Below are 27,235 nucleotides of genomic sequence, written 5' to 3'. Positions count from 1 at the left end.
AAGATGATAACCACAAACCCCTCAAATCAATTCACCTGATTGACTTTTTTCAAAAGGAGTCATTCAGAAAGAACGAATCTGATTCCCAACCTGAGTCCAGCATCAGAGTGGTGACGCAAACAAATTCACATTCACTTGTTAAAGCGAGTCAAAATAAACATCATTCAGTTCAGCCAGCGAACTGACCGCGTCTGATTCACAGCTCAGACTGATTGAGAGTCATTTAGAAACAAAATGATTCACTTCTCCTTAGGGGTGTTCACACGGCACTATTTGTATCGATGCTGCACCAATGTATTTTGTTATGATATATCTTACACCGGTGTAAATTTTGTGGAGCGTTCACACATCACAACCCTGCTTACTAGAGAGCAGCGTGTTAGCACCGGTGCAGCCCCACTTGCGTTCACACGGCAGTTTTTGCGACCGTGCTATATGATAGTAATAATGCGGAAATGAAATATGCGCATGCGTGAAAATGTACTTCCTTTTCCCGGTTGTCATGGCATCACCAAGCGCCGGGAAAACAACGTGGATGAAGACACCAGTGTTGCCAGATACTGCTGACGTTTTCCAGCCCAAAATATGTTCAAATCCGCCAAAATGCACTTAAAACCGCCCAATCTGGCAACACTGGAAGACACGCAGTTCTGTTCTTGTTGATATTCGCCATTTTGGAAGCGCAAAATACCAGGATGCAAATTATGCAATGCCCGTATGTAATCAACTCAACTCACGCGTAGCGAGTCTACCCCTGTAGCGTTCAGACGTCCCATTTTATATCGGTGCTGCCCCGAAAACTTAGTCTGGCTAACGCGACTTCAAAGCTCTGTGAGCATTTGGTCTGGCAAAGATATTAAGCCCAACCGTTTCCCAAAGGCGTGGTTGACCCGCCTCCCTGAAATGCCTCAGTTTGCTACTGGTCGAAGCCAGAAAAGGCTGTGACGAAGCTTAAACCAATCACATCACTCTTTCCTCTGACGTATGTGACGCGACGGAAACTGCTTGAGTAACAGGAAGAAGATAAATACCTCCAGGGCTGCTCTTTGCTCCGTTTTCAATGAGAACTTCCCATTGAATGCTTTCAATACAGCATCTACCGCTGTGTCAAAGGTTTGCCGCTGCTCCATGTTCGTAATGTTTCTAGTGAATGAAGCGCTTCCGGTATAGATTCTGTAAACAATCTATGGCTTCCGGTCGCAGTTCTACTACGTCACTGCCTTGAACACGCCTCTACCCAGGGCCGTTGGAGATGCTCAAAGTTGATTGGCTCCCGATTTTTCGGGAGCTTGGAAGAGCTGGAGATAGCTTGCCTTGCCAGACTAAGCTCGCAACAGGCCCCCGTGTTGCGTCACACTTAGGATGGGCGGGCCCAGGCTACCGAAAACTAGCATTTACTCCGGAGTAAATTTCTTAAACCACCTCCCGAGCAGGGTTAGATTTGCACCGGTTTAAGCAGCTTTCAGGGGCTACACCGGTATAACTCTGTACCGTGTGAACGCTCTACCGGGGCAGCCCCAGTGGTACACCGGAGTAAAAGTTGCCGTGTGAACACCCCTCTTGTTGCGATTCATTCAAGTGGGTTTGTTTTTAAAGTTTATTTTGTCATAAGGTCACAACTTTAAAAACTTTATATCCTAATTAAAGAATTTGTTTAAGAAGAACCGACGGTTTTGGCAGTAAACTTGTGAATCAGTCAAATCGATTCATCTTTCAATCAGTTGGCTTTAAAACAGAACGCTCCGTCCAAGTTTTTTTTTTTTCCCCGAGTGCGGTTTGGACGTGCTGAGGGTGAGTACGGTTGAAACAGGCCCTCAGGGAAGCTTTTATCACAGATAAAAATCTCTGCCTCCCCACCCTCCCCCTATCAGCGTACACTTGACACAATATTTGCAGGTCTGTTACGCGCCTTTTGTTACAGCTGTCACTCGTTAGCAAAGACAACAAAAGCGCCTTCGAAGGAAAATCCTCCGGCTACTGGAGATGGAGATAACGCTGATCTCCGCGACAGCGTGCACTTCCACTTCACCCGAGCACTCACACCATCTGAATCTGCGCAAATCCTTTATACAAAACACACACACACACACACACGCAGATGGATGGAGAGGTTGGTGTTTACTGTTTGCGCTGCCGATCGCTCGCAGCCAGGGTTTGGTCCTGAACATGTTGGAACAAGTGTACTAACGGCGTTTAGGGTGATCAATGAGATGCTTCTTTAAACAAACCCGGATCCTATTATGCTCTGAAAGATCAGATTCGTGCAGCCACACACACATAATAGAGCAAGGAAAATAAATACCTAGGCGTTCCCGCTGCGCTGCATCTCTAATCACACACCACATGGTTTTATGTAAAATATGAGACGGGGACAGCGAGGCCTCAGGATCTTGTGTATTTCACAACATGTGCGTGTTAGAGTAACATCAGCCGCTACGCTAACCATTACACGCACATGCACACACCATCATCATCATCATCATCATCATCATCATCCCCCCATCGTAAAGTAAAATCTTAGAAAGAAGAAAAAATATGGAGAGACAACTGGGAGCTGGAGAGGATAGAGAAGAAGAAAAAGCTGGGGTAGATGAGATACCTACACAGAAGAAAAGAGAGAGAGAATAAGACTAAGTGATGAAGAAAGGATAGAGGGAATAAGAATGAGTGAAAAAGTGCGAATGAGAAAGCAATGACAGAAATGAGAAAAAGAATATAGAGAAAGAGTAGGAAAGGATACGTAGAGAGAACGAGAGCATGGACGAAACAAGTGTGAGACCGACAGTGAAGGAGGGAGAAAAAGCGCAAGAGTCTAAACAGACAGAGAGAGAGAGAGAGAAGAGAATGGGGTGAAAATGAGGGAGAGAGAGCAGACAGAAAACGAGTGAGACAGACTGGAGAAAGCAAGCAGGATAGAGAGAGAGAGAGAGAGAGAGAGAGAGAGAGAGAGAATGAATGGATGGAGAGAGATTAAGACAGGATGGAAAGAAAGAGCAGTGAAGAAGAGTGAGGAGAGGGAACAAGTGCATGAGAGACAGATCAGAAAGACAGTGATGAGCAAAAAAGAGAGAGAGAGAGAGAAAAGAGTGCAGTGTAATTAACACTAACTCTGTTTAAAGACTGTGCTTATTTTCCCAAATGTGCTGTTAAATGGTCAAGTGAGCATCACTTTGAAGTCTCTCTCTCCCTCTCTCTCTCTCTCTCTCTCTCTCTCTCTCTCTCTCTCAGTGTAGATGTGACCTTTACGGTTCTTGGCTCTGAAATCTTATTAACACTCATAAACAGTTATTAACGCTTTATAAACTACTATTAACTCATTAACTCCATGAGATTCCACATCCAGCTGTTTAACACACTGAGTGTCAGTGATCAACCTGCTGCACACACACACACACACACACACACACACACACGCACACACACTAATAATAATAATACACAGCTTATGTCCACTTCCACAGGACACTTCACTCAGACAGTCACTAAAGTTCCACCAGAGACCCCACACAGCTGCAACACACACACACACACACACACACACACATGCATGCAGGGTCCATACCCGAAGTAGGCGTGGGACGGGGGCGGGAGGCTGCACAGTGCTGCTATGAGAGTGAGAGTGTTCCATGCCCGCACGGTGACTCGTCCATCCGGCATTTTGCAGCGTCTCTGCAGCAGACCATCGCGCTCCGTCTGAGCTCCTGCTCCTGCTCAAATCACACACACACTGACACAGCTGGGATTTATACAGCCAGGGGCGGGGCGGAAAAAGAGAGAGGGTTGGACAACAAACTGAAAGACAGAGAGAGAGAGAGAGAGAGGGAGGAGGTCTCCAGTCCAAATCACATTCACATTTTACACCACAGCACTGTGCAGTGTCCACTCTGATTGGTCAGAAGGTGTTGATTAATTCTCTCTATCAGCAGCTCTGACAGTAGTGCAGCTGAAAATCACAGGTTTATTTATAATTAACGCACTCATTCTGACACAGTAAAGATGTCTATCCATTATCCATAACCGCTTATCCTGTACAGGGTGGCAGGCGGGCTGGAGCCTATCCCAGCTGACTATGGTGAGAGGCGAGAGTGAGAGGCGGGGTTCACCCTGGACACGTCGCCAGATCATCACGGGGGGAAACTGGAGCACCCGGAGGAAACCCACGCGGACAACATGCAAACTCCGCACAGAAAGGCCCTCGCCGGCCACGGGGCTCGAACCCGGACCTTCTTGCTGTGAGGCGACAGCGCTAACCACTACACCACCGTGCCGCCAGTAGTAATACGGTGATGTTTCCTGTCAGGAGAAATGTGTCAGTGTGCGTGTAACATTTCTGGAAGGAGTTTCCAGTGTCAGTGTTCTGTAGCAGTCAGAGGTGAAGCTGGAACTTTCTGACAGACGAGTTTACACTTCTTCTTCTTTGCGGTTTCTTAGCAACACGACGTAACAAGATGGTGAGAGAACAACTGTTTAGCACTGCTGTAACATACGTGACAACTCGTTTCACTGAACATTAAACGTAACTATACACTACCGTTCAAAAGTTTGGGGTCACTTTGAAATGTCCTTATTTTTGAAAGAAAAGCACTGTTCTTTTCAATGAAGATCACTTTAAACTAATCAGAAATCCACTCTATACATTGCTAATGTGGTAAATGACTATTCTAGCTGCAAATGTCTGGTTTTTGGTGCAATATCTCCATAGGTGTATAGAGGCCCATTTCCAGCAACTCTCACTCCAGTGTTCTAATGGTACAATGTGTTTGCTCATTGCCTCAGAAGGCTAATGGATGATTAGAAAACCCTTGTACAATCATGTTAGCACAGCTGAAAACAGTTGAGCTCTTTAGAGAAGCTATAAAACTGACCTTCCTTTGAGCAGATTGAGTCTCTGGAGCATCACATTTGTGAAAATGGCCAGAAAAATGTCTTGACTATATTTTCTATTCATTTTACAACTTATGGTGAGAAATAAAAGTGTGACTTTTCATGGAAAACACAAAATTGTCTGGGTGACCCCAAACTTTTGAACGGTAGTGTAAGTGGATAAAAAGTGCGACATATCTTTCTTTTGGGGCGGCACGGTGGTGTAGTGGTTAGCGCTGTCGCCTCACAGCAAGAAGGTCCGGGTTTGAGCCCCGTGGCCGGCGAGGGCCTTTCTGTGTGGAGTTTGCATGTTCTCCCCGTGTCCGCGTGGGTTTCCTCCGGGTGCTCCGGTTTCCCCCACAGTCCAAAGACATGCAGGTTAGGTTAACTGGTGACTCTAAATTGAGCGTAGGTGTGAATGTGAGTGTGAATGGTTGTCTGTGTCTATGTGTCAGCCCTGTGATGACCTGGCGACTTGTCCAGGGTGTACCCCGCCTTTCGCCCGTAGTCAGCTGGGATAGGCTCCAGCTTGCCTGCGACCCTGTAGAACAGGATAAAGCGGCTACAGATAATGAGATGAAATGAGATATCTTTCTTTCATAAATACGAACATAAATGCTTGGAAACTCCTTGTGGTATAAGAGGAGTGAGGCACTCAGGGATGTGCTGTTATCGGAAAACCATTGCAGTCACAGTAATGTAATGCTGCTCGAATGTGAAAACGGTGATGACGGCTGTTCCAAGTGCACTTCAAAGCTGTGTATTTTATCCTGGTGTAACCTGTGTTTCACTTCTCCACCCTTTGTTGTTTATGCAAATAAGCATTTTTGTATTACTCATCCCGTCCCACTCTGGAATGCCAGTAGATATTATGTATGCCTGAGCTGAAGGCAAACTCTTCCTCAGTCAGTGAATTCTATTCGTTGTGATTGTTTAAAAGTAGTCTACCTTTAAGATTTTTCAAGTGTCGGTCATAAAAAGAATTTTCCCAACACCCAATTATTTTTGTTTATCACAGATTTCCAATTTTATTTTATTTTATTTCTTTTTTTAAATAGAACAGTTAATGAATTTAGAGCCACATGGCCCTAAATTCTCCGCTATTTTTTCCTGTTTCCCCATGACCCAATTCAAGATATTATGTCATGCATCCCGTGGTGGGCTTTCCCCGTTCACGCAAGGCATTGTGGGATACAAATTTGAAACAGGGGAGAAAAATGGAGGACGTGAGCGTGCGAATGAAAACCGTAAAACCCAAAAGAAGAAGAAGAAGGTAAACCTGCGCATGCGCACACGGACTTCCTCTGTCTGCTTGACTGCACCAAGCGAGCGATTTCATGCACATTATTTGCTTTAATCCCCTCAAATTAAATAACTTCCCAGCCACAGAATGGCCTGATATTTTGTGAGATATTACAGATATCACAGTGACCACATTTCAGACGGAACTAAATTTCACCGATTTTATGAAATCAAAAGGCCATCTAGCTTTAAAGGAACTATTTCAATGAGACATTTTTCAGCAGTTCATCCTGGAACGGCCCTGTGAGGAGAATAAAAGAAGAGAAACAATTATATGAAATGTGGCAAAGTGGTTCAAGTTGTGGAGTTCGTGAGTTTACAGTAAATAAGAATTCACTGATGGACTCGTGATCAAAACACTTAACACTAAACACTTGCTCATATTTTCACCAGAAAAGGCAAAGATCCAGTCAGTGCCCTCAGGATATCAGGACTGGCCAACTGCACTGTCACTTCAATGGCAACAGTCGGCCATTTTATGTTTCCAGATGTGAGTGTGCTGTGCAGGGTTTTGCTGCCCCTTTTCACTGAGTGCGTTTACATGCACATCCAAATCGAGCTGCTGTCGGTAATCGAGCTAAGGGTCCCAGCAGGGGTGCCAGAGAAATCCAATCCTACATGCACACAAGGAAATCGAGCTATTGTGTGAGGTACATTGTGCACCCGAGCCACAGGTGGCGCTACACGCCCCATCGTGTTGGTACACTTCCGGTTGTCGTCATGAAGAAGAGCTATTCAAGAGTATAAACAAAGTTATCAGTTCCGTGTAGAGGTCTGCGCGGGTCGGATTTTTCAGTCCCGCTCCCGCATTGTCCAGTCCCACTCCCGCCCGCGCCCGCAAAGAATTATGATTTTCAGTCCCGCTCCCGCCCGCGCCCACAAAAAAATTATGATTTTCAGTCCCGCTCCCGCCCGCAAATCCCGCATGATGCAGACGTTCGCGTTATTTCTCAGGAAAGTTCTTGTCTTGACATAGCGTGATGGTGCCCCGCCCCCTACTTTGAGTGGATTTGAGCATAAATATCTACAGCTCACGTTCGTTATTGTTTACCTTATTTCTGAATTCAGCATGTAGTATCTTTAATAATAATAATTAGTGCTGTCAAACGATTAAAATATTTAATCGCAAATCACACATTTTTGTCACATGAGAAACCATTGTAATTCTCTGATCAGCATAAAAAAGTGAATGGGCTTGCTTTGTACCAATTTTTTTTTTTTTTATTGCAAAGCAGAGCTAATAAAAGAAATGAATTGATTTCCTGCTTGCGTTAGTCTACAATTTTAATCAGAGAGACATGTTACACAGTGACGGTAGGCTTGACTCAATGCTATCCCAGAAATCCTTCCTGTAATATGCAAATTTGGCCGCCTCTGATTGGACAGCCAAATTTGCATATTACAGGAAGGATTTCTGGGATAGCATTGAGTCAAGCCTACCGTCACTGTGTAACCTGTCTCTCTGGTTAAAGTTGTAGACTAACTCAACAAGTAAATCAATTCACTCATGGTTCTCTTGCTAGCTGGGTGTAAACTGCGAGTCATTAGGGTGATCAATGGCAAGTTTAAGATGCTATTTCTCGCTCAATCCGGCAATCTGACTTTCTCTGCAAATTTAGGCATCTTAAAATGTTTTTATTAATGCCAAATAAAATATCCAGCACGAATTATATATGACAGACATAAATTAATAATTTATAAATTTTATTTCAAGCACGTTTTTAGTTAGCGGGACTGCAGCTTATCACCGCTCCCACCTGCGCCGCATATGTGCACTCCCGCTCCCGCCCACGTGTGCATATGTGCACTTCCGGTCCCGCCCGCGCCCGCAATGAGCTTTCAAAATTTGTCCCGCACCGCACTGCTTTGTGGCGGGTTCCACGAGTCCCGCGGGACTCCCGCGGGAGTGCAGGGCTCTAGTTCCGTGTTCACAAGGTTATCAGTTCCGTGTTCCGTGTTCTCTTCTGCTGCTCGCTACTACTACTGTTGTCATGCCGACCGAGGCTGTTGTGTTTCCCGCTTGTGCTCTCGTCACTCGTCACTTCCAGAAGGGGCAGTGCTGAAGTAAGTAGCTCGACTACGTAGCTCGATACGGTTTACATGCACTAAGTAGCTCGGCAGAAATCGCATAATCTAGGTCACGTAGCTCGATTACGAGAAATCCAGTTCGTTTCAATTTCAGCCGAGCTAAGGTGCTTCCATGGCATTTAGAACTTCGATTTCAGTCGAGCAACAGCAGAAATTCGATTTTCTCTATGTGCATGTAAATGCACTGACTGGCGCTCTTTCTTTCTTTCTTTTATATGTTTGATGTTTGGTTTGTGCTTGTCTTTTGTTTTATTGTTTTTTTGTTGAATTTGTCCACTGGTTGCCAGTTGTGGTAGAGCTCCAGACCCAGTTTTGAGTGCTGGAGTTCCACTGTCTTTGATGTTCCATGAGTGATGAGTGCCTGCTGGCTGTGGATTGACTGCAGCACATCATCAGTGTGTCAGTTGATTTTGGCAACGATAGGGAAGTCTGCTCTACTTTATACCTTTAAATTTCTGTTTGGTGCCATTGTCCTGAGCCATCCTAGGGCTGTTCAGTCCTCTGTGCCATGACATGTTCATGGATCCATGGTGCACCATTCAGAGCAATGCCTGGTTGCATTTTAGCCATGTGGACTGTGTGGGCCATTCCAGTGTCATCCATCAGTGGGTCTGTAATGAACTACGCCCATGTTTGGCATTTGTTTGTTTGATCACTATTTTTTGTTTTGGTTTTACTTTTACCAAAAGTGTGACGTCCCTTCCCACGCCAAGTGGCGCATCGGGGCAGCGCCGATCTCCATTTCACAGCCCTCGGCCTCTCGCCTACTACATAGCTAGGGTTACAGAGGGGGTTAGTCCTCTGGTAACCACAAGAGTTTAACTCCCCACTCGCATCTGTATTGCAGCGTGCCTTGCCAGATGGTAGTAGGTACCATTTTTATGATGGTCTTTGGTATGACCTGACCGTGAATAAAACTCACGATCTCCCGATCAAGAGGCGGACATGCTACCACTAGGCCACTAGCCAGTTTTTACCAAAAGTGCCACACATGAATTTGGGTTTGAGAAAGCTGCCTGACAAGGATGGAAAGGGTAGAGAGGGGCCAGTAAGTTGTGCAGGGCAACAGTCAGTAATTGTACACTTAGAAACTTTTTACATTGTAGGTGGATTTCAAAGAATACTTAGCAGTGTTTGGAACTCGACTTGTAAATATCAAGAGACTGTAAAAAAAAAAAATCCTCAAATGCTGCAACTGAAAGAAAAGCAATAAAGAAAACCACAGTTTCAGACTGTTTATCCACACAGCAGGAAGAACTTATACAGTACATCCTGATCACCGGTGTGTGTGTAATATTGTTTTCTAGATATCCTCACTATGGTAGGCAATATTTGTTCAGATGGCAATATAAGGAAAGCTGTCTTAAAAATAATTAAATGGTAGCTGTAGCTTGCAAGGGCACAGCCTTTTTAACATCACTGATTTACCTACTGTACACACACACACACCATTGTAAATATCCTGTTCCAGAGTTATGAACACGAGTGTTTCTGCATGGGTCACTACCGATCTGTTTCTCTGATAACTCACTAATCATTAAATCCTGTTTGAGATGGGGCCATGCATCAGTGTTCAGGGAAATGTCTTACTGCACGTGTAACGTGCTACAGGAGTTCAGCTTATTCACACACAGAAAGGGAGAGAATGAGACAAGCCTACTGAGGAGAGAAACAGTGGAACCTCACAGGAACAGGTTACCAAACGTTCTACTTTCCCAGTGCTTCTTGCCACAGAGTTGAGATCCAGCAGAAAAATGGTGTCCAGTGAGCTTGTTTTAATGTCACAGTTAGCATTTAGATAAGAGCTATCGGTAGAAAGCATTCACCGTCCTGAAGAGAGGGTCCTTGGGAACTACAAGGTTCAGTCACAGCTTTAATCATGGACATGTGGTCAGATGAAGCAGTGATGATTAGTGTTAGAAGAGATACTTCCGTCTATGCTGGCCCAGCCGTCCTGCAGACACACAACATGACTCGAGCCATCCAGAATGCCTTATAACCAGAGAACCTCCAATGTCACATCAGACAGTTGGATCAAATGATTCCTCAGATCAATCCAGTGGTGCATGTGGTCTAACATTTCTTCAGTTCCGCGCTCACAACTTTTTTTTCCCATTTGCAATCATAAACATGTCAAAATAAGTATTCCTCAAAATATAACATTATGCATGAACTTGCAGCTAGGTCTCGTTAAAGCTAACTGTTTAGGAAGCTACCTAGTTTACACAGTTTACTGGATAGTTTTAGCTTGCAATATATGTCACAACAAACTGTTGTTTTATTTTTAAAGCTTGATAAAGTGATACTTCTGTTTACCCACCTAAACAGAGATGGCATAAGCTTTTTTCTTTCAAGCCCCATAGCATTTTGCGAACCCATCCATTGATGCAGCACCAGTAGGTTTCTGTACTTTTGAAAGTGATCAGACTCTCACTAGGGAACAGAGATGGATTGTGTACCAACTTCAGATCTGTGTTGACTTTTCCTGGGAACTGGCACAGATCATAAACAATGATTTTGGAAAATATTTTCCTTGGTATTGCTTCTTGGATGTTTTTGAATTTTCTGGCATTGCTTCCCTATCTATGGTTTCAAATTATGGTCATACATTTGGAGAAAAATGTCACATAACTGAAACATTCATGGGCCAAGAGATTTAAAGACAACACCTTTCTGAGAACCCAAAAGACAGTGATTTGATTGGAAAGCTAAAACCTCTTTGCTCACAATACACATGACTGCCCTAGAGCCAAATCTTTTTGGCACCTGACGCTGGATATTTACTGTCAGACATGCCAAGCTGTTGATATTGGCTCATCCTTGGCATTGGTAATGTTTGTTTAACATGCATGAAGAGGCAAGAACTAATACTTAGAGAAGAATTTAGTCAAAAAATTAAAGACACGCAATTTGATAAATAACCGTGTAGAATCTTTTCCAATTTTTGTACAATTTTGTGTATAATTTTTACAAATTGTAAAAAAAAAAAAAAGTGTAACCACATCAGTAGAGCGATGTGGTTACAAAACCATGTCACTCTCTCTATAGAGCATTATAAAAGTATAATCTTTTACTCCAATTCAACAGACTGAATGAATTTCATGAATTTCCTTTTCAAAATCATTAGCTTGTGTCCCCGAGCCCTGCACAGTTCTTCAAATAAACATGACTAGAAGCAATCAAACCTCTATTACAAATAATCAACTTAGCTTGTTATGTGTTTTAAGTTTTTCTAACTTCAATTTATTCTCGACTAGTAAAGTAGGATCCTACATTTTGTGTACTACCTACTTGATTCAGTTGGATCTAGATTCTTTCCCTTATTATTGTTGATTCTGTAGTGTTTGGAAATGTTGGTTGATCTATGCTAATTAGTTCTCCCAGATGGCTAATCAAGTGTGGTTTCAGTCTACCTTAAGGTGTGAATTGTGGGCAAAGCTTACTAAAATGTATTGAAGGTCATCTGCTGTAGCAGTCAGAAACATATTCTATAACTGTTAAAGCATAAATTTAGATAGAAAGTGTTAAGAGTATTTGTTACTTCTTCTTGTTCAGTTAGGATTACCAGCTCCCTCTCAGCCCTACTTAAACTCACTGACCTCACTGCTGATTAGGCTGTGGACATGTACCTCAACTCTATCTCTGTTGTTACACCTCACAAACTGTCATGGAAATTGTGCATTTAGATCCCAAAGCAAGAAGAAAGACAGGAGAAAAGAGAAGCAAGAAGCATCACAGAAAGTGTCGCTGAAACAGAAGAAGAAGGGCTCTTCAGAGACTTTGTGAAGACAACCAGCGGAAGCTTGTGGAGATCAGGGATTGACTGCATCGAGCTCCATTTCACCAGAAAATCCTTAGGCTGATGAAGGAAATTGAAGCTTTGCCTGCTCAACTACGTTCTATGAACCTTGTGTCTCTTACTGAAACCTCTGTGGAGTTGGGGAATCCCCTTGCACCTGCAGCTTCCAGTGATTAGAGAACAGAGTGTTCTGCTTATTCGAGAACAGAGCCTCCCTCGTCTGTGTAAACAAACTGAGGGATTATGGGTAAAGAAATATATTTAGCCTGCCTTGCATAAGAAGAAATATGTTTAGTCCATTTTGTATAAGATGTTAAAGTTCCTTTTTATAGACACTTGCTGATGTCATAAAGATAATAATAATATGTTCAATTTATATAGCGCCTTTCTCAAAACCCAAGGTCGCTTTACAATAATAGGCAGGAAAAAAAAGAAAAAAAGTCCACCAAATAGAGGTCAGGATATCATTCCAGTGGTGTAGCAGCCACAGTCCCACCAAAAGGCACACGAAAACAAGTCCCACATCTCCAGCACAGCCGCCAAGACGCCGCCAGCAACATCACTCGAACACCATGCCATGGATCCACAAAGCGAGCACGGAAGCACCGTCATGCAGAGCACTGGTATGTCCCAAACCACCTGCACAGCTGCCGCGATGTCACTGAGCCCTGTGTTGCAAGGTCCTAATGACCCCCAATTTGTGTTCCAGTGGGTGGTGAGAGTCGAAGAGTAGGTACTGGTCTGTGTGTGTGGGTTTCCGGTAGACCTCGATGCTAAGGCTTCTGTCTTGTCTAATGTGTACATCACAATCCAAGAAGGCTAGATTATTCCCACTGACGTCCTCCCGAGTGAAATTGATGTTGATATCCACTGCATTGATGTGCTTAGAGAAGGCTTCCACTTCCTATAACATTGCCAAACACCTAGCCACCATCCTGGTTCCTCTTGTTGGGAATATGCCACATCACGTCAAAAACTCCCAAGATTTTGCTACTAAAGTTGCAGACCTCAAGCTAGACTTAGATGAAACCATGGTCTCCTACGATGTCACTTCTCTTTTCACCTGCATTCCCACCACAGAAGCAGTCAAATCTGTTAGAAAATGACTCCTTCAAGACAGCACCTTACTGGATAGAATGAACCTCACCACGGACCAGATTTGCACCCTGCTTGACTTCTGCCTGACTACCACTTATTTCCAGTTTAATGAAAGTTTCTACAGACAGAAGCATGGATGCGCCATGGGTTCACCGGTGTCCCCTATTGTGGCCAATCTATACATGGAGGAAGTGGAACATAAAGCTTTGACCACTTTTTCAGGAGTTGCTCCCAGCCACTGGTTCAGATATGTGGATGACACCTGGGTTAAAATCAAAACCCATGAAGTGGAAGCCTTCTCTAAGCACATCAATGCAGTGGATATCAACATAAATTTCACTTGGGAGGATGTCAGTGGGAATAATCTAGCCTTCTTGGATTGTGATGTACACATTAGACAAGACAGAAGCCTGAGCATTGAGGTCTACCGGAAACCCACACACACAGACCAGTACCTACTCTTTGACTCTCACCACCCACTGGAACACAAATTGGGGGTCATTAGGACCTTGCAACACAGGGCTCAGAACATCCCTACAACGGTAGAGGGAAAAGAGAAGGAGCAGAATCACATCAAGAAAGCCCTACAGAACTGCAGGTATCCCAACTGGGCTTTCTTTAAGAGCAGAAAAAGGAACATAACGGACAAGGAGTATAACAGGAACAAATGCAAGAACATTGTCATTCCCTACATTTCTGGTCTATCTGAGAAACTCAGGAGGATCTTCTACAAACACAACATTCCGGTACATTTCAGACCCAGTAACACCCTGAAGCAGAAACTGGTCCACCCTAAGGACAGAATAGTCAGACACAAACAGGACAACATAGTGTATGCAATTCAGTGCAGTGAGGAATGCACGGAGTCGTATATTGGGGAAACAAAATAACCACTTCACAGGCGCATGGCTCAACACAGGAGGGCCAGTTCTTCAGGCCAGGACTCTGCTGTCTATCTTCATCTTAACAACAAAGGATACTCATTTCAGGATCGCAACATATGCATTTTAGCCAGAGAGGATCGTTGGTATGAGCGAGGAGTTAAAGAAGCCATTTTTGTCAACCTGAAACGGCCATCACTGAACAGAGGTGGGGGTCTAAGACACCATTTATCAGCCACCTACAATGCAGTCCTTGGCACACTTCCCAGACAACTGAATGCACACCAAAACCCAGCTGTTTTCAGTGACTCACAGGAAGACAAAGAGAATCAGCATTCCACTGATCACCCTAACGGGCAATCCATTGATCACCCTAACGACTCTCGAAGCCGTTCACATCCAGCCCCCAGTGACCCACACCAACAGGATGACTCAACGACACCTTAGATGAGCTCTTCATCCATGAGAGGATAAATACCTGATACTCCCTATTAGTCAGACAGAACTGAGGCTACATCCACATGACAACGGCAACGAGATGTTATTTAAAAATATATCGCGTCCAAATGGGCAATGATCAGTAAAATATCAGGTCCATATGGCAACGCAACGCTTGCTGAAAACGATGCAATACACATGCCACACCTCTAGGGGCGCTGTAAGACGGTCCCTTCGGAGACACCAGAACAATAGAAGAAGTAAGGACGCATGCGCATAAACTATTATGCGCGAGACTTCATATTAGCCACAAAGTCAGGAAAATCTGTTCGTAAAATTACATTATAATGACCAAATACAATGAAAAGTATTTTTCCAGTTTTACCTGTGAAAGGTAATCCCATGTGATCTCGTTTGGACGGCAAACCTGTTGGTACAGTTAAACGCAGCTAATCTTTATTCTCCGCTTTGACCTATCCAATATGGCGGCGAGGATGACATATGATTCTACGCGGAAGGCGGCGTCTTTAATGGTCCGGAACAAATTGAATGCTACACGTTGATGGATTAATTTGCTCTTCTAAGCCCTTTTTGAGGAATGTATTGTCAGACTTAAACCCACATCTGAAGAGGTGAGATCGCTCCTTTTTTTCCCTATTTTTGCTGGCGGGATTGACTCTGCCCTAAGGGCAGAGTCTCTCTCTCTCTCTCTCTCTCTCACTTTGCACCATTACACAATAAATATTCACAGTGAAAATATTTTGTAAGCGCGTTTCATGAACCAAGTTATAGGATTTGTTGACAACTCGCATCGAGTTCGTTACACTTCTACCTGGCGTGAAGCACTGACAGTCATGTGGTTGTGACGTCATCGTAAACAAATCCGTTCTACTCATCCAGACAACTTCACAACGCCAACGTTGCCAGATCTTTCCACTCAAAAAGATTGCGTTTTGGGCACCCAAAACGCCGGTGCCGTGTGGACGCCAGGCCTAAACGATAAGCAATTGTATTGGAGTCACCTGAATCCGTTGCCGTGTGGACAGGGCCTGAAGAAGCCTTTCGGATGAGAGGTGAAATGTCTTCAAGAATCTTCAAGCAAGTCCAGTTGCTCTCTTTTACCACCCACAGTTTATGTAATTTTGAAACTTCCACATCATTGCATTCCATTTTTATTTACAATTTGTACTTTATCCCAACTTTTTTGGAATAGGGGTTGTATATACTTTTAATATACCGAAACCCTTGAAGGGTGATTCATTAAACAACAAAGCTTAGTCTTGAGTTTATTAATTGATCTTTAGACTTCACTGAATGAAAAGACCCCATGGACATCTCTTCAAAGAAGCTGTGCGCTAAGGTAAGAATACATTTCCTGTTATAGCGTAACTCTTTAAGGGACTGTCTCCTATACCTTGGCTGAGCACAATTTACCTTTACAAAAAACGTTTATCTGGTACTAATCTACTTAAACTTAGATAAATCGCACCAAAGATCATTTACAAGACTCTGAAGCTTTCATCAACATACCAAAGGCCAAAGTACAAGTAACCTCATATACCGTCCACTATTGTCTCAGTCTCAAACAGCAGTGGTAGGTGGGCTCTTGGGCCTGCCAGTCTGGTGTAAAGAAAGCTGATTTCATCTCAACTTTATCTTCCTATTACTCTCTTGAATTTCTGGCACTAACTGAGACCTGGATATCTCCACAGAACTCAGCTACACCAGCTGCTTTTTCCTCTGCTAATGACTTCTCTCACACTGCAAAAAAAAAAAGCTGGTAGGGGTGGTGGCACAGGTCTGCTTTTGTCTTGGATATGGCACTTCACACCTCTCTGTGTCTCATCTCAAAATCTCATCATTCGAATTCTGTGCAGTTACAGTTACCTCTCTGATTAACCTTCTCATCATTGTCTTCTACTGCCCTGCCAGTCTGCTGGGAGACTTTCTTGAAAAAATGGACATGCTCCTCTGTCTTTTCCCAACCAACATCACCCCTCTCACTGTCCTCAAAGATTTCAATCTCCCCTCAAACAAACTCCAGTCCTCTTGCCTTCTCCTTCTTTCCTTCTCCCTGACATTCAACATCTGCTGTCCCACACAAAATGGAGGAAATATCCTGGACGCATCTCCGGACAACATTACATTACAGGCATTTAGCAGATGATCTTATCCAAAGCAATGTACAACATACCCAGAGTCACCTGGGGAACAGTGGAGGGTTAGGTGCCTTGCTCTAGGACACTTCAGCCATTCCTGCTGGTCCAGGGAATTGAACCTTTTAACAGACTAACAGACTCAATAAGATCATCAGGAAGGCCGGCCATGTTGTAGGCGTGGAACTGGACTCTCTGACAGTGGTGTTAGAGAAGAGGACACTGTCCAAAATAAAAACAATCTTAGACTGTCCTTCCCACCCTCTACATGAGGATCTGATCAGCCACAGGAGCACGTTCAGTAAACGGCTGATTCTTCCACGCTGCACAACTGAGACACAGGAAATCATTCCTACCTGCTGCAGTCAAGCTGTACAATGCCACTGTATAACTGTGGTACACTGTCTTACCATGTATACTGTATCCTTCACTCAGGTGCAATATATGTACATTGTATATAAAATCACTTCATTTTGCTTTTACTTAAGTTATTGAACTTGTTTAAATTTATTTTATTTTTATTCTTTTTCAGATGATTTTATCTTCTATTTTTAGACATGTTTACTTCTTCTTTGATTCAGGAGCTTGGTAGCAAATTTGAATTTCCTTCTGGGGATTAATAAAGTAATTCTGATTCTGATTTTGGTCCCAAACCTGTTTCCTCTAACCATTAGGCCATGGCTTCCCATGTTACCCCACTCCACATCTCTAGTCATCACTTGGTATCCTTCACATCACTCTCCCTATCTTGTCTAAAACCAGCTATCAATATTTCTCTATCATCCCTTCCAGACCCTGACTCCTTTTTCTCCGTACTGTTGGAACTAGCTCCAGATACTTACCGCTCCTCACGTTTCTCATCCATGGACCTCTTCTGCCTTCTCTCTTCTAAACCCAGGAAGATTTCATGTCCTGTTCATTGGCTATCAGATGTGTTATACAGCAATTAGAGAGAATGAAAGGAACAGTAGAGATAAAGTAAAAAAATTCACAACTGGACACAGGTCTGGTCTCTTATTGTGCTCTCCTGTCAAAATTCTCATCTGAAGTGACTTCTGCTAAGGCTGCATTCTACAAGGAAAAACTGGAAACTTCAGTACAAGCACCACAACCTCTTTTCTTTGCTATTTAACCAGTGAGTTTCTCCTGCTGAAGAGTTTGCCACTTTTTATGGAATTACCCATAGTCCTACCCCAACTCCTACACTCCTTCTCTTTCTCTGGCATATTTTTCTAATCTAGCACCAGAAGAGATCCTGCAATTCTTCTTCCTTCCTATTGGATCTAATACCATCTCACAAGACCTCCTACCACCATGGTCCAGACCATCTCACAAGACCTCCTCCCCTTCATCATAAATGGCTCCATCACATATGGTCATGTACCAAATGCATTGAGAGCAAAGGTTGTTCCCATCTTGAAAAAAAACACTCTGGATCCCTCAGACATCAACAACTATTGACCAGTATTACTTCTTTCTTTTCTTTCTAAAATCCTTGTATGCACTGTGTATAATCAACTGTCACTCTGTATCTCACAGAACAAAGTCCAAGAGCCTAACCAGTCTGGCTTCAAAGCAGCACATTCCACAGAAACTGCCCTTTTGACACAGCATGACACAGTCAACCACAAGACTCTCATGTCCATCCTCATGAGTCTTGGAATTTATGGCACAGCATGGCAATGGTTTGCTTCCTAACTGGAAGGTAGGTCATATGGCATGGAGAGGATCCACATCTGCTCCATGCAGAGCAATGCCTGACTGTCTGCTGATGTCTTACAAGACACTTGGTCTTCTTCTGTCCTACCTCTTGGTGAGGACATATCCTCACTTGGGTTTTCATACCACTGCTATGCAGATGACACTCAGCTCAGTCCCTCCTTTCTACCCTCAGGCACTCATGTTTCTATTCAGATCTCAGCATGTCTGGCAGACATCTCTCCAATCTCACCTTCAATCACTACATGCAACCATGGGATAACCATGGACAACCAGCTGTTCCTTTTCCTCTCACATTGCTAATCTGACATTGTCATGCCATCTTCTCCTTTATAACATCAGAAGAATTCATCAATTTCTATCCACACAGGCCACAAAAGTGCTTCTTCAGTCCCTCGTCATTTTGTGACAGAACTACTGCAACTTGATCCTGACATGTCTACCTCTGAGAGCCATTCAGCCTCTTCAACTGATCCAGAATGCAGCTGCCTGACTTGCTTTCAACCTTCCTAAGTTCTCCCACACTACTGCATTGCTATGCTCCTGCCACTGGCTTGTTCTAGCTGCTCACATCAAATTTAAAACACTGATGCTTGCCTACAAAGCCAAAAATGGACCATCATCCACTTACCTCAAAGAGCACAAAACATCCCGCACTGCACCATTTTCCTTCTGATCCTCTTGCACAGCTCCACTTGTCCCACCATCTCTCAGGGTACTAGGAAGTGTATGCATCAAGACTCTTCTGTTCTGGCACCTAGGTGGTGGAATAAACATCTCCAAGATATCAGAACAGCTGAGTCACTTGCAATCTACTGACATGTAAAGACATACCTCCTTTTGAAGTACTTAAATTAGTAATTTAAAAGAAATGTTGTCTGTGTGCTTTTCTTATTACATTACTGCACCAACAGAGTTTTTAGACTGATAGTATTCTTAGTCTGGGACCCATAAACCAGTATCAGGTTGTATTTATTGATAGAGAAGTTAAAGCACTTCTGTATGTCACTCTGGATAAATATTTGCCAAATGGCATAAATGTAAATGTACCTAAATATTTTAAACTAGTTGTTATCAGGGCAGCGGTTAGCACTGTCTCCTCACAGCAAGAACGTTCTGGGTTTGAGCCAAGGGGCAGACAGGAGCCTTTCTCTGTGGAGTTTGCATGTTCTCCCTGTGTCTGTGTGGGTTTCCTCTGGGTGCTCCAGTTTCCCCCACAGTCCAAAGGCATGCAGGTTAAGTTAATTGGTGGCTCTAAATTGACAGTAGGTGTGAGTGTGAATAGTTGTTTGTCTCTATGTGTCAGCCTTGTGATAATTTGGTGACTTGTCCAGGGTGTACCCCACCTCTTGCCCATAGTCAGCTGGGATAGGCCAGCTTGTTCGCCCGCAACTCTGCACAGGATGAGTGGTTACAGATAATGGATGGATGGGATAGTTGTTATCAAACCCTGACTTAAAAAAACGTCTTGACTCCTCTCAGCTGTCCAACCATAAACCAATACCTAAGCTCCAGTTTAAGATCCTAGAAAAGGTTGCAGCACAGCAGTTATGCCCATACTTACATGCAGCGTCTTACAAAAGTATTCATCCCCCTTTTTGTTTATCCTGTTTTGTCACATTACAAGCTGGAATTAAAATGGATTGGGGGGGTTAGCACTGCTTGATTTACATAACATGCCTACCACTTTAAAGGTGCAAATTGTTGTTTTATTGTGACACAAACAATAATTAAGATGAAAAAACAGAAATCTGGAGTGTGCATAGGTATTCACCCCCTTTCATATGAAACCCCTAAATAAGAGCTGGTCCAACCAATTCACTTCATAAGTCACATAATTAGTTGATTAACCCCTAGTTGTGTGTAATCAAAGTATGACATGATGTCTGGATCAATCAACCTGTTCTGAAAGGACCCTGACTCTGCAACACTAAGCAAGCAACATGAAAACCAAGGAGCACTCCAAACATGTCAGAGACAAAGTTGTGAAGAAGTATGGGTCAGGATTGGGTTATAAAAATATCCCAAACTTTGACTATCCCACAGAGCACCATTAAATCAATCCATCCATCCATTATCTGTAGCCACTTATCCTGTACAGGGTTGCAGGCAAGCTGGAGCCTATCCCAGCTGACTATGGGTGAGAGGCGGGGTACACCCTGGACAAGTCACCAGGTCATCGCAGGGCTGACAGACACAAACAACCGTTCACACTCACATTCACACCTACAGTCAATTTAGAGCCACCAGTTAACCTAACCTGCATGTCTTTGGACTGTGGGGGAAACCAGAAAACCCAGAGGAAACCCATGCAAACACGGAGAGAACACGCAAACTCCACACAGAAAGGCCCTTATTGGCCACTGAGCTCAAACCCAGGACCTTCTGCTGTGAGGCAAAAGTGCTAACCACTACACTACCATGCCACCCCACCATTAAATCCATTATAGCAAAATGGAAAGAATATGGCACCACTACAAACCTGACAAGAGAAGGCCATCCACCAAAACTCACAGACCAGGCAAGGAGGGTATTAATCAGAGATACAACAAAAACACCAAAGATAACACTGAAGGAGCTGCAAAGATCCACAGCAGCAATGGAAGTATCTGTCCAGAGGACCACTTTAAGCTGTACACTCCACAGAGCAGGGCTTTATGGAAAAGTGGCCAGAAAAAAAGTCATTGCTTAAGAGAACACATTTGGTTTTTGCCCAACAGCATGTGGCAGGCTCCCCAAACACATGGAAAAAGATTCTCTGGTCAAATGAGACGAAAATTGATCTTTTTGGCCATCATGGGAAATGCCATGTGTGACGCAAACCTAAGACCCTGAGAACACCATCTCTACAGTGAAGCATACTGGTGGCAGCATCATGCTATGCGGATGTTTTTTTATCTGCAGGGACAGGAAAGCTGGTCAGGACTGAAGGAAAGATGGATGGCACTAAATACAGGGCAATCCTGGAGGAAAAACTGTTTGAGTCAGCCAGAGATTTGAGATTAGGACAAAGGTTCATGTTCCAGCAGGACAATGACCCTAAACATACTGCTAAAGCTACACTGGAGTGGTTTAAAGGGAAACATTTATATGTCTTGGAATGGCCTAATCAAAGCTCAGACCTCAATCCAATTGAGAATCTGTGGCATAACTTGAAGATTGCTGTACACCAACACAACCCATCTAACTTGAAGGAGTTGGAGCAGTTTTGCCTTGAGGAATGGGCAAAAATCCCAGTGGCTAGATGTCCTAAGCTAATACAGACATACCCCAAGAGACTTGCAGCTGTAATTGCAGCAAAAGGTGGTTCTACAAAGTATTGACTTTTTCTTTTTTGGGGGGGGGGATGAATATCTATGCACATTCCAAATTTCTGTTTTTTCATCTTAATTATTGTTTGTGTCACAATAAAACAACAATTTTCACCTTTAAAGTTGTAGGCATGTTGTGTAAATCAAATGGTGCTAACCCCCCAAAAATCCATTTTAATTCCAACTTGAAAAATCCATTTTAATTCCAGCTTGGTGTTTGTCCTGACAAAACAGGACAAACACCACGGGGGATGAATACTTTTGCAAGACACTGTATGACTAAAGGCTCACTCACAACCTGCCATATGTGCTACTACATCGACGGCAAAAAAATTTGCCAAAACCGTACTTGAGACTTGCGCAACACTTGTGTGTGTTCAGCGCCATAGAAGGTCGCAGACTGGCTGTGGACACTTTTGGTCCTGCACATGCAAATTCTATGGGTCTTGTGAAAAATCAAGAATGCATACACTATGTACGGGACCTGTACTCCTTTTGTATGCCTAAACCAAGTCAGCAACACAGCTAGTAAGGGCTTTTTGCGATGACAGTAAGACACACAAGTGACGCACGGTCATTGTACGAGTTACGTGCTTCAGAAGTACGACACAAGTATTCCACACTTGCTATTTGTGCGGCCCCCAAGACACAAGTACATCTCACTTTCTACCCCTATGTGAGGCGTGCATGCAGTGTACGCGACCCACACATGACACGAGGGGCAAGACTCTGGGTATATATATGTTGGGGGAGGAATCAAGGAACTGATCATGTAGCATTGTAGAAGGGAAGAAGACCACCTCATTTGATGTTTTTTATTTGAGTATATGTTAATTTACCATGCAAACATCAAATAATAAAACAGGATTATAAGGTAATATACTAAAAAGGCCAGATATGACCTACGCAGATCCATCAGGGAAGCCAAGAGGCAGTACAGACTGAAGCTGGAAGGATATTACAACACCTCAGACTCCAGATGAATGTGGCAGGGCCTGCAACACATCACCAATTTCCAGCAGAAGAACAGCAGGGTCACAGCCAACCACAGCACATCACCAGATGAGCTGAACGAGTTCTATGCTCGCTTCGACACCCTCAACACCAACCAACACAGAGGGATTCTGCTAAAAGAGGCAGCACAGAGCTGTTCACCTATTGTGACCATAACCGAGGTGAGCAAGGTCTTCAGGAGGACTAACCCCCGAAAGGCAGCCGGCCCTGACAACATCCCCGGCCGTGCTTTGAGGGCCTGCTCCACACAGTTAGCAGAGGTCTTCACAGACATTTTCAACCTGTCCCTCTCCATGTCTTCTGTGCCCACATGCTTCAAGACCACCACCATAGTGCCCCTCCCAAAGAAAAACAATATAACATGCCTGAATGACAATCGCCCAATTGCACTCACTTCAATTGTAATGAAGTGTTTTGAGAGGATAGTCATGTCACACATCAAAAAGGGCATCCCAGACACAATAGACCCCCTTCAATTTGCATATCGTCAGAACCGTTCAACTGATGATGCCGTCAATGCAGCCATCCACACAGCCTTGTCACACATGGAGCACAGGGACACCTATGTTCAAATGCTGTTTGTGGACTACAGTTCAGCCTTCAACACCATCATCCCCAGCAGACTGACAGAGAAGCTCTCCACCCTTGGACTGACATCCTCCCTCTGCTGCTGGGTCCTGGACTTTCTCACAAACAGACCCCAGGCTGTCAGAGTCAGTACCAGAACATCCAGCACCAAGACAGTGAGCACAGGGACCCCCCAAGGCTGTGTGCTCAGTCCACTCCTGTACACCCTCTTCACCTACGACTGCACCCCCACCCAGAGCAACACTTCCATCATCAAGTTCGCTGACAACACCACTGTCATTGGGCTGATCACCGGCGGAGATGAGAGAGCCTACAGAGAGGAGGTGGCTCAGCTGGTCTCCTGGTGCCAGGAAAATAACCTCTCCTTGAATGCTGAGAAGACCAAGGAGATGATTATTGACCCGAGGAAGAGGAGGAGAGACCAGCACGCCTCGCTGCACATCAACGGGACACAGGTGGAGAAGGTGAAAACATTTAAATTCCTCAGAACTCACATCAGTGAGGATCTCACCTGGACACACAACACACAGCAGACCATCAAGAAGGCTCAACAGAGACTCTTCTTCCTGAGGAAGCTGAGGAAATTTGGACTGTCCACCAAATTCCTCAGCAACTTCAACAGGTGCACAGTGGAGAGTGTCCTGACAAATTCCATCACTGTGTGGTACGGGAACTGCACAACTCAGGACAGAAAGGCTCTCCAGCGTGTCATTAAAATGGCACAGTTCATCTGTGGAGCTGTCCTCCCCCCACTACAGGACATTTACAACACCCGGGTCACAAAAAGGGCACAGAGCATCATCAGAGACCAAACACACCCACAACACAGACTATTCATGCTCCTACCATCTGGCAGACGCTAAAGGAGTGTGAAAGCAAGGACTACTAGACTGACAAACAGTTTTTACCCCCAGGCCATCAAGCTTTTGAACCACGGATTATAATCACCATCTACCTCTATATTTCCATCAGGCTTTGAACCACGGATTATATTAGCAATTTTGCACAAGACATTGCACAGTATATCTACCTCTATGTTTGCACATTGTTTGTTTGCCTCTCCTTTTTTTTAAATGTTATCTTCATTTTTCATTCTGCTTTTATATTTTGCATTCCATATGCACTTTATATTTTATATTTCATATTTTATATATGGGCAGCACGGTGGTGTAGTGGTTAGTGCTGTCGCCTCACAGCAAGAAGGTCCAGGTTCGAGCCCCGTGGCCGGCGAGGGCCTTTCTGTGTGGAGTTTGCATGTTCTCCCCGTGTCCATGTGGGTTTCCTCCAGGTGCTCCGGTTTCCCCCACAGTCCAAAGACATGCAGGTTAGGTTAACTGGTGACTCTAAATTGACCGTAGGTGTGAATGTGAGTGTGAATGGTTGTCTGCGTCTATGTGTCAGCCCTGTGATGACCTGGCGACTTGTCCAGGGTGTACTCCGCCTTTCGCCCGTAGTCAGCTGGGCTAGGCTCCAGCTTGCCTGCGACCCTGTAGAACAGGATAAAGCAGCTACAGATAATGAGATGAGATGAGATATTTTATATATATATTTCTTTTTATATTGGTAAGCATAGTTTGGTCGGGCAGTTGCAAAATAAGAATTTCATTACCCGATAATAAACCGCTGTGTCTGTTATTGTGTAAATGACAAATAAACATCTTGAATCTTGAATAGCGCATTTTATTACATTGTAAAAAAAAATCCCAACTAAATAGCCCAACAGTTTGAGCACTGAAACACACTTTGACTCTGAGCTGCTGTCCTGATCCTACTCCTGCTGAGTGGTGGGACGGGGTGTTGGGATGTCCTTGTCCTCATCACTGAGCATGGCACAATGGCCTGACAGCGATGATGGGATTGCAGTGTCCTCACTTCTGGGCATCGTTAGCTGAAACATATATGAAAATCAACATTATACTAGTATAATATTAATTACATAAGCCTATAGATACCGAAATTAATGCTTAAAGCATGTGTATTATAATGCAAGAGGTTAAATTACAATCCCGATTCCAAAAAAGTTGGGACAAAGTACAAATTGTAAATAAAAACAGAATGCAATAATTTACAAATCTCAAAAACTGATATTGTATTCACAGTAGAACATAGACAACATATCAAATGTCAAAAAGTGAGACATTTTGAAATTTCATGCCAAATATTGACTCATTTGAAATTTCATGACAGCAACACATCTCAAAAAAGTTGGGACAGGGGCAATAAGAGGCTGGAAAAGTTAAAGGTACAAAAAAGGAACAGCTGGAGGACCAAATTGCAACTCATTAGGTCAATTGACAATAGGTCATTAACATGACTGGGTATAAAAAGAGCATCTTGGAGTGGCAGCGGCTCTCAGAAGTAAAGATGGGAAGAGGATCACCAATCCCCCTAATTCTGCGCCGACAAATAGTGGAATGCAATAGTGGAGCAATATGCCCTCAGAGACTGTTATGACACCACGGACTGGGATGTGTTGCTTAGCCCACACTGTGAGGACATAGAGGGGCTGACACACTGTCTGATGGATTACCTCAACTTCTGTGCAGATGTGGTCTCCCCCGCTAAGACTGTACGGTGTTACCCTAATAACAAGCCATGGGTAACACAGGAAGTCAAAGCTGTCCTCAACAGGAAGAAGGCCACCTTCAGGAGCAGGGACAGGGAGGCAATGAAAGCAGCACAGCAGAAGGTGAAACGCTGCTAAGGACAGCTACAGGAGAAAGGTGGAGCAGAAGCTGAAGGAGAACAGCATGAGGGAGGTCTGGGAAGGTGTGAAAACCATCACAGGCCACAACACAAAGACCAGAGTTGTTGAGGGGACAGTGGGGAGGGTGAACGAGCTGAATGACTTCTTCAACCGGTTCAACCAGCCCACGTCCCCCCCCACCCTCCCCCTCACTGCAGCCATCTCTCCTTCTTCCCTCAACATACCTCCCCCCAGTCATCACAGCAGCCCCCTCCTCTCCCTCCTCCCCCACCTCAACACAGACTCCTCCATGCATCACTGCAGACCAGGTCAGGGATCAACTGAGGAAGCTTCACCCCAGGAAAGCAGCAGGCCCGGACAAGGTGTGTCCCTGACTACTGAAGACCTGCACTGCTGAACTGGGTGAACCACTCCAATGCATCTTCAACCTCAGCCTGCAGCTGGGGAGAGTGCCCACCCTCTGGAAGACATCATGCATCGTTCCAGTTCCCAAGAAGAACTGGCCCACTGAGCTGAATGATTTCCGACTGGTGGCACTCACTTCACATCTGATGAAGATGTTTGAGTGGCTCTACCTCAGCCTCCTCAGACCCCAGGTGCAACATGCCCAGGACTGTCTGCAGTTTGCATACCAGGCAGGTGTTGGTGTGGAAGACACCATGTTCTACCTGCTACACCGAGCCCACTTGCATCTGGATAAGGGAAATGGCACAGTGAGGATCCTCTTCTTGAACTTCTCGAGTGCCTTCAACACCATCCAGCCCCTATTGCTTCAGGACAAGCTGAACAGGATGCAAGTGGACCCCTGCCTGGTCACCTGGATCTCCAGCTACCTCACTGACAGGCCACAGTACATCAGGCTGAAGGACATCACATCTGACACTGTGATTAGCAGCACCGGAGCACCCCAGGGCATGGTGCTGGCCCCTCTTCTCTTCACCCTGTATACCATGGACTTCTGCTACAACTCAGAGCTGTGTAACATTCAGAAGTTTGCCGATGACACAGCCATTCTGGGTGTATCAGGGACAACAGAGAGGAGGAGTATAGGAGCCTGGTGAGGGACTTTGCCATTTGGTGCAACAGGAACCATCTGCAGCTCAATACCTCGAAGACCAAGGAGCTGGTCATTGACTTTGGGAGGTCCAGACCAAGGTCACGACCAGTTCTGATCGAGGGAATCGAGGTGGAGGCTGTGGATACCTACAAGTACCTCAGGCTGTGGCTGGACTTGCAACACCAATGACTTGTACAGGAAGGGACAGAGCAGG

General features: G+C 44.4%; 1 protein-coding gene across 1 annotated transcript in view; it reads right to left on the bottom strand.

Moving 5' to 3' along the window:
• The window catches only part of wnt9a (wingless-type MMTV integration site family, member 9A), an 85,507-nt gene extending 81,799 nt beyond the window's left edge, over positions 1-3,708 (bottom strand). Inside the window, exon 1 of the mRNA XM_060916614.1 lies at positions 3,563-3,708. Within this exon, the coding sequence (XP_060772597.1) occupies positions 3,563-3,657 (95 nt within the window). The 5' untranslated portion in view covers positions 3,658-3,708. The remainder of the gene's footprint in view (positions 1-3,562) is intronic.
• Between the last annotated feature and the right edge of the window lie 23,527 nt (positions 3,709-27,235).

Source organism: Neoarius graeffei, chromosome 1, assembly GCF_027579695.1.
Source record: "Neoarius graeffei isolate fNeoGra1 chromosome 1, fNeoGra1.pri, whole genome shotgun sequence".
Classification (NCBI taxonomy): Eukaryota; Metazoa; Chordata; class Actinopteri; order Siluriformes; family Ariidae; genus Neoarius; species Neoarius graeffei.
The sequence above is the reverse complement of the archived record's forward strand: the minus strand, read 5'-3'. Positions and strand labels throughout refer to the sequence as shown.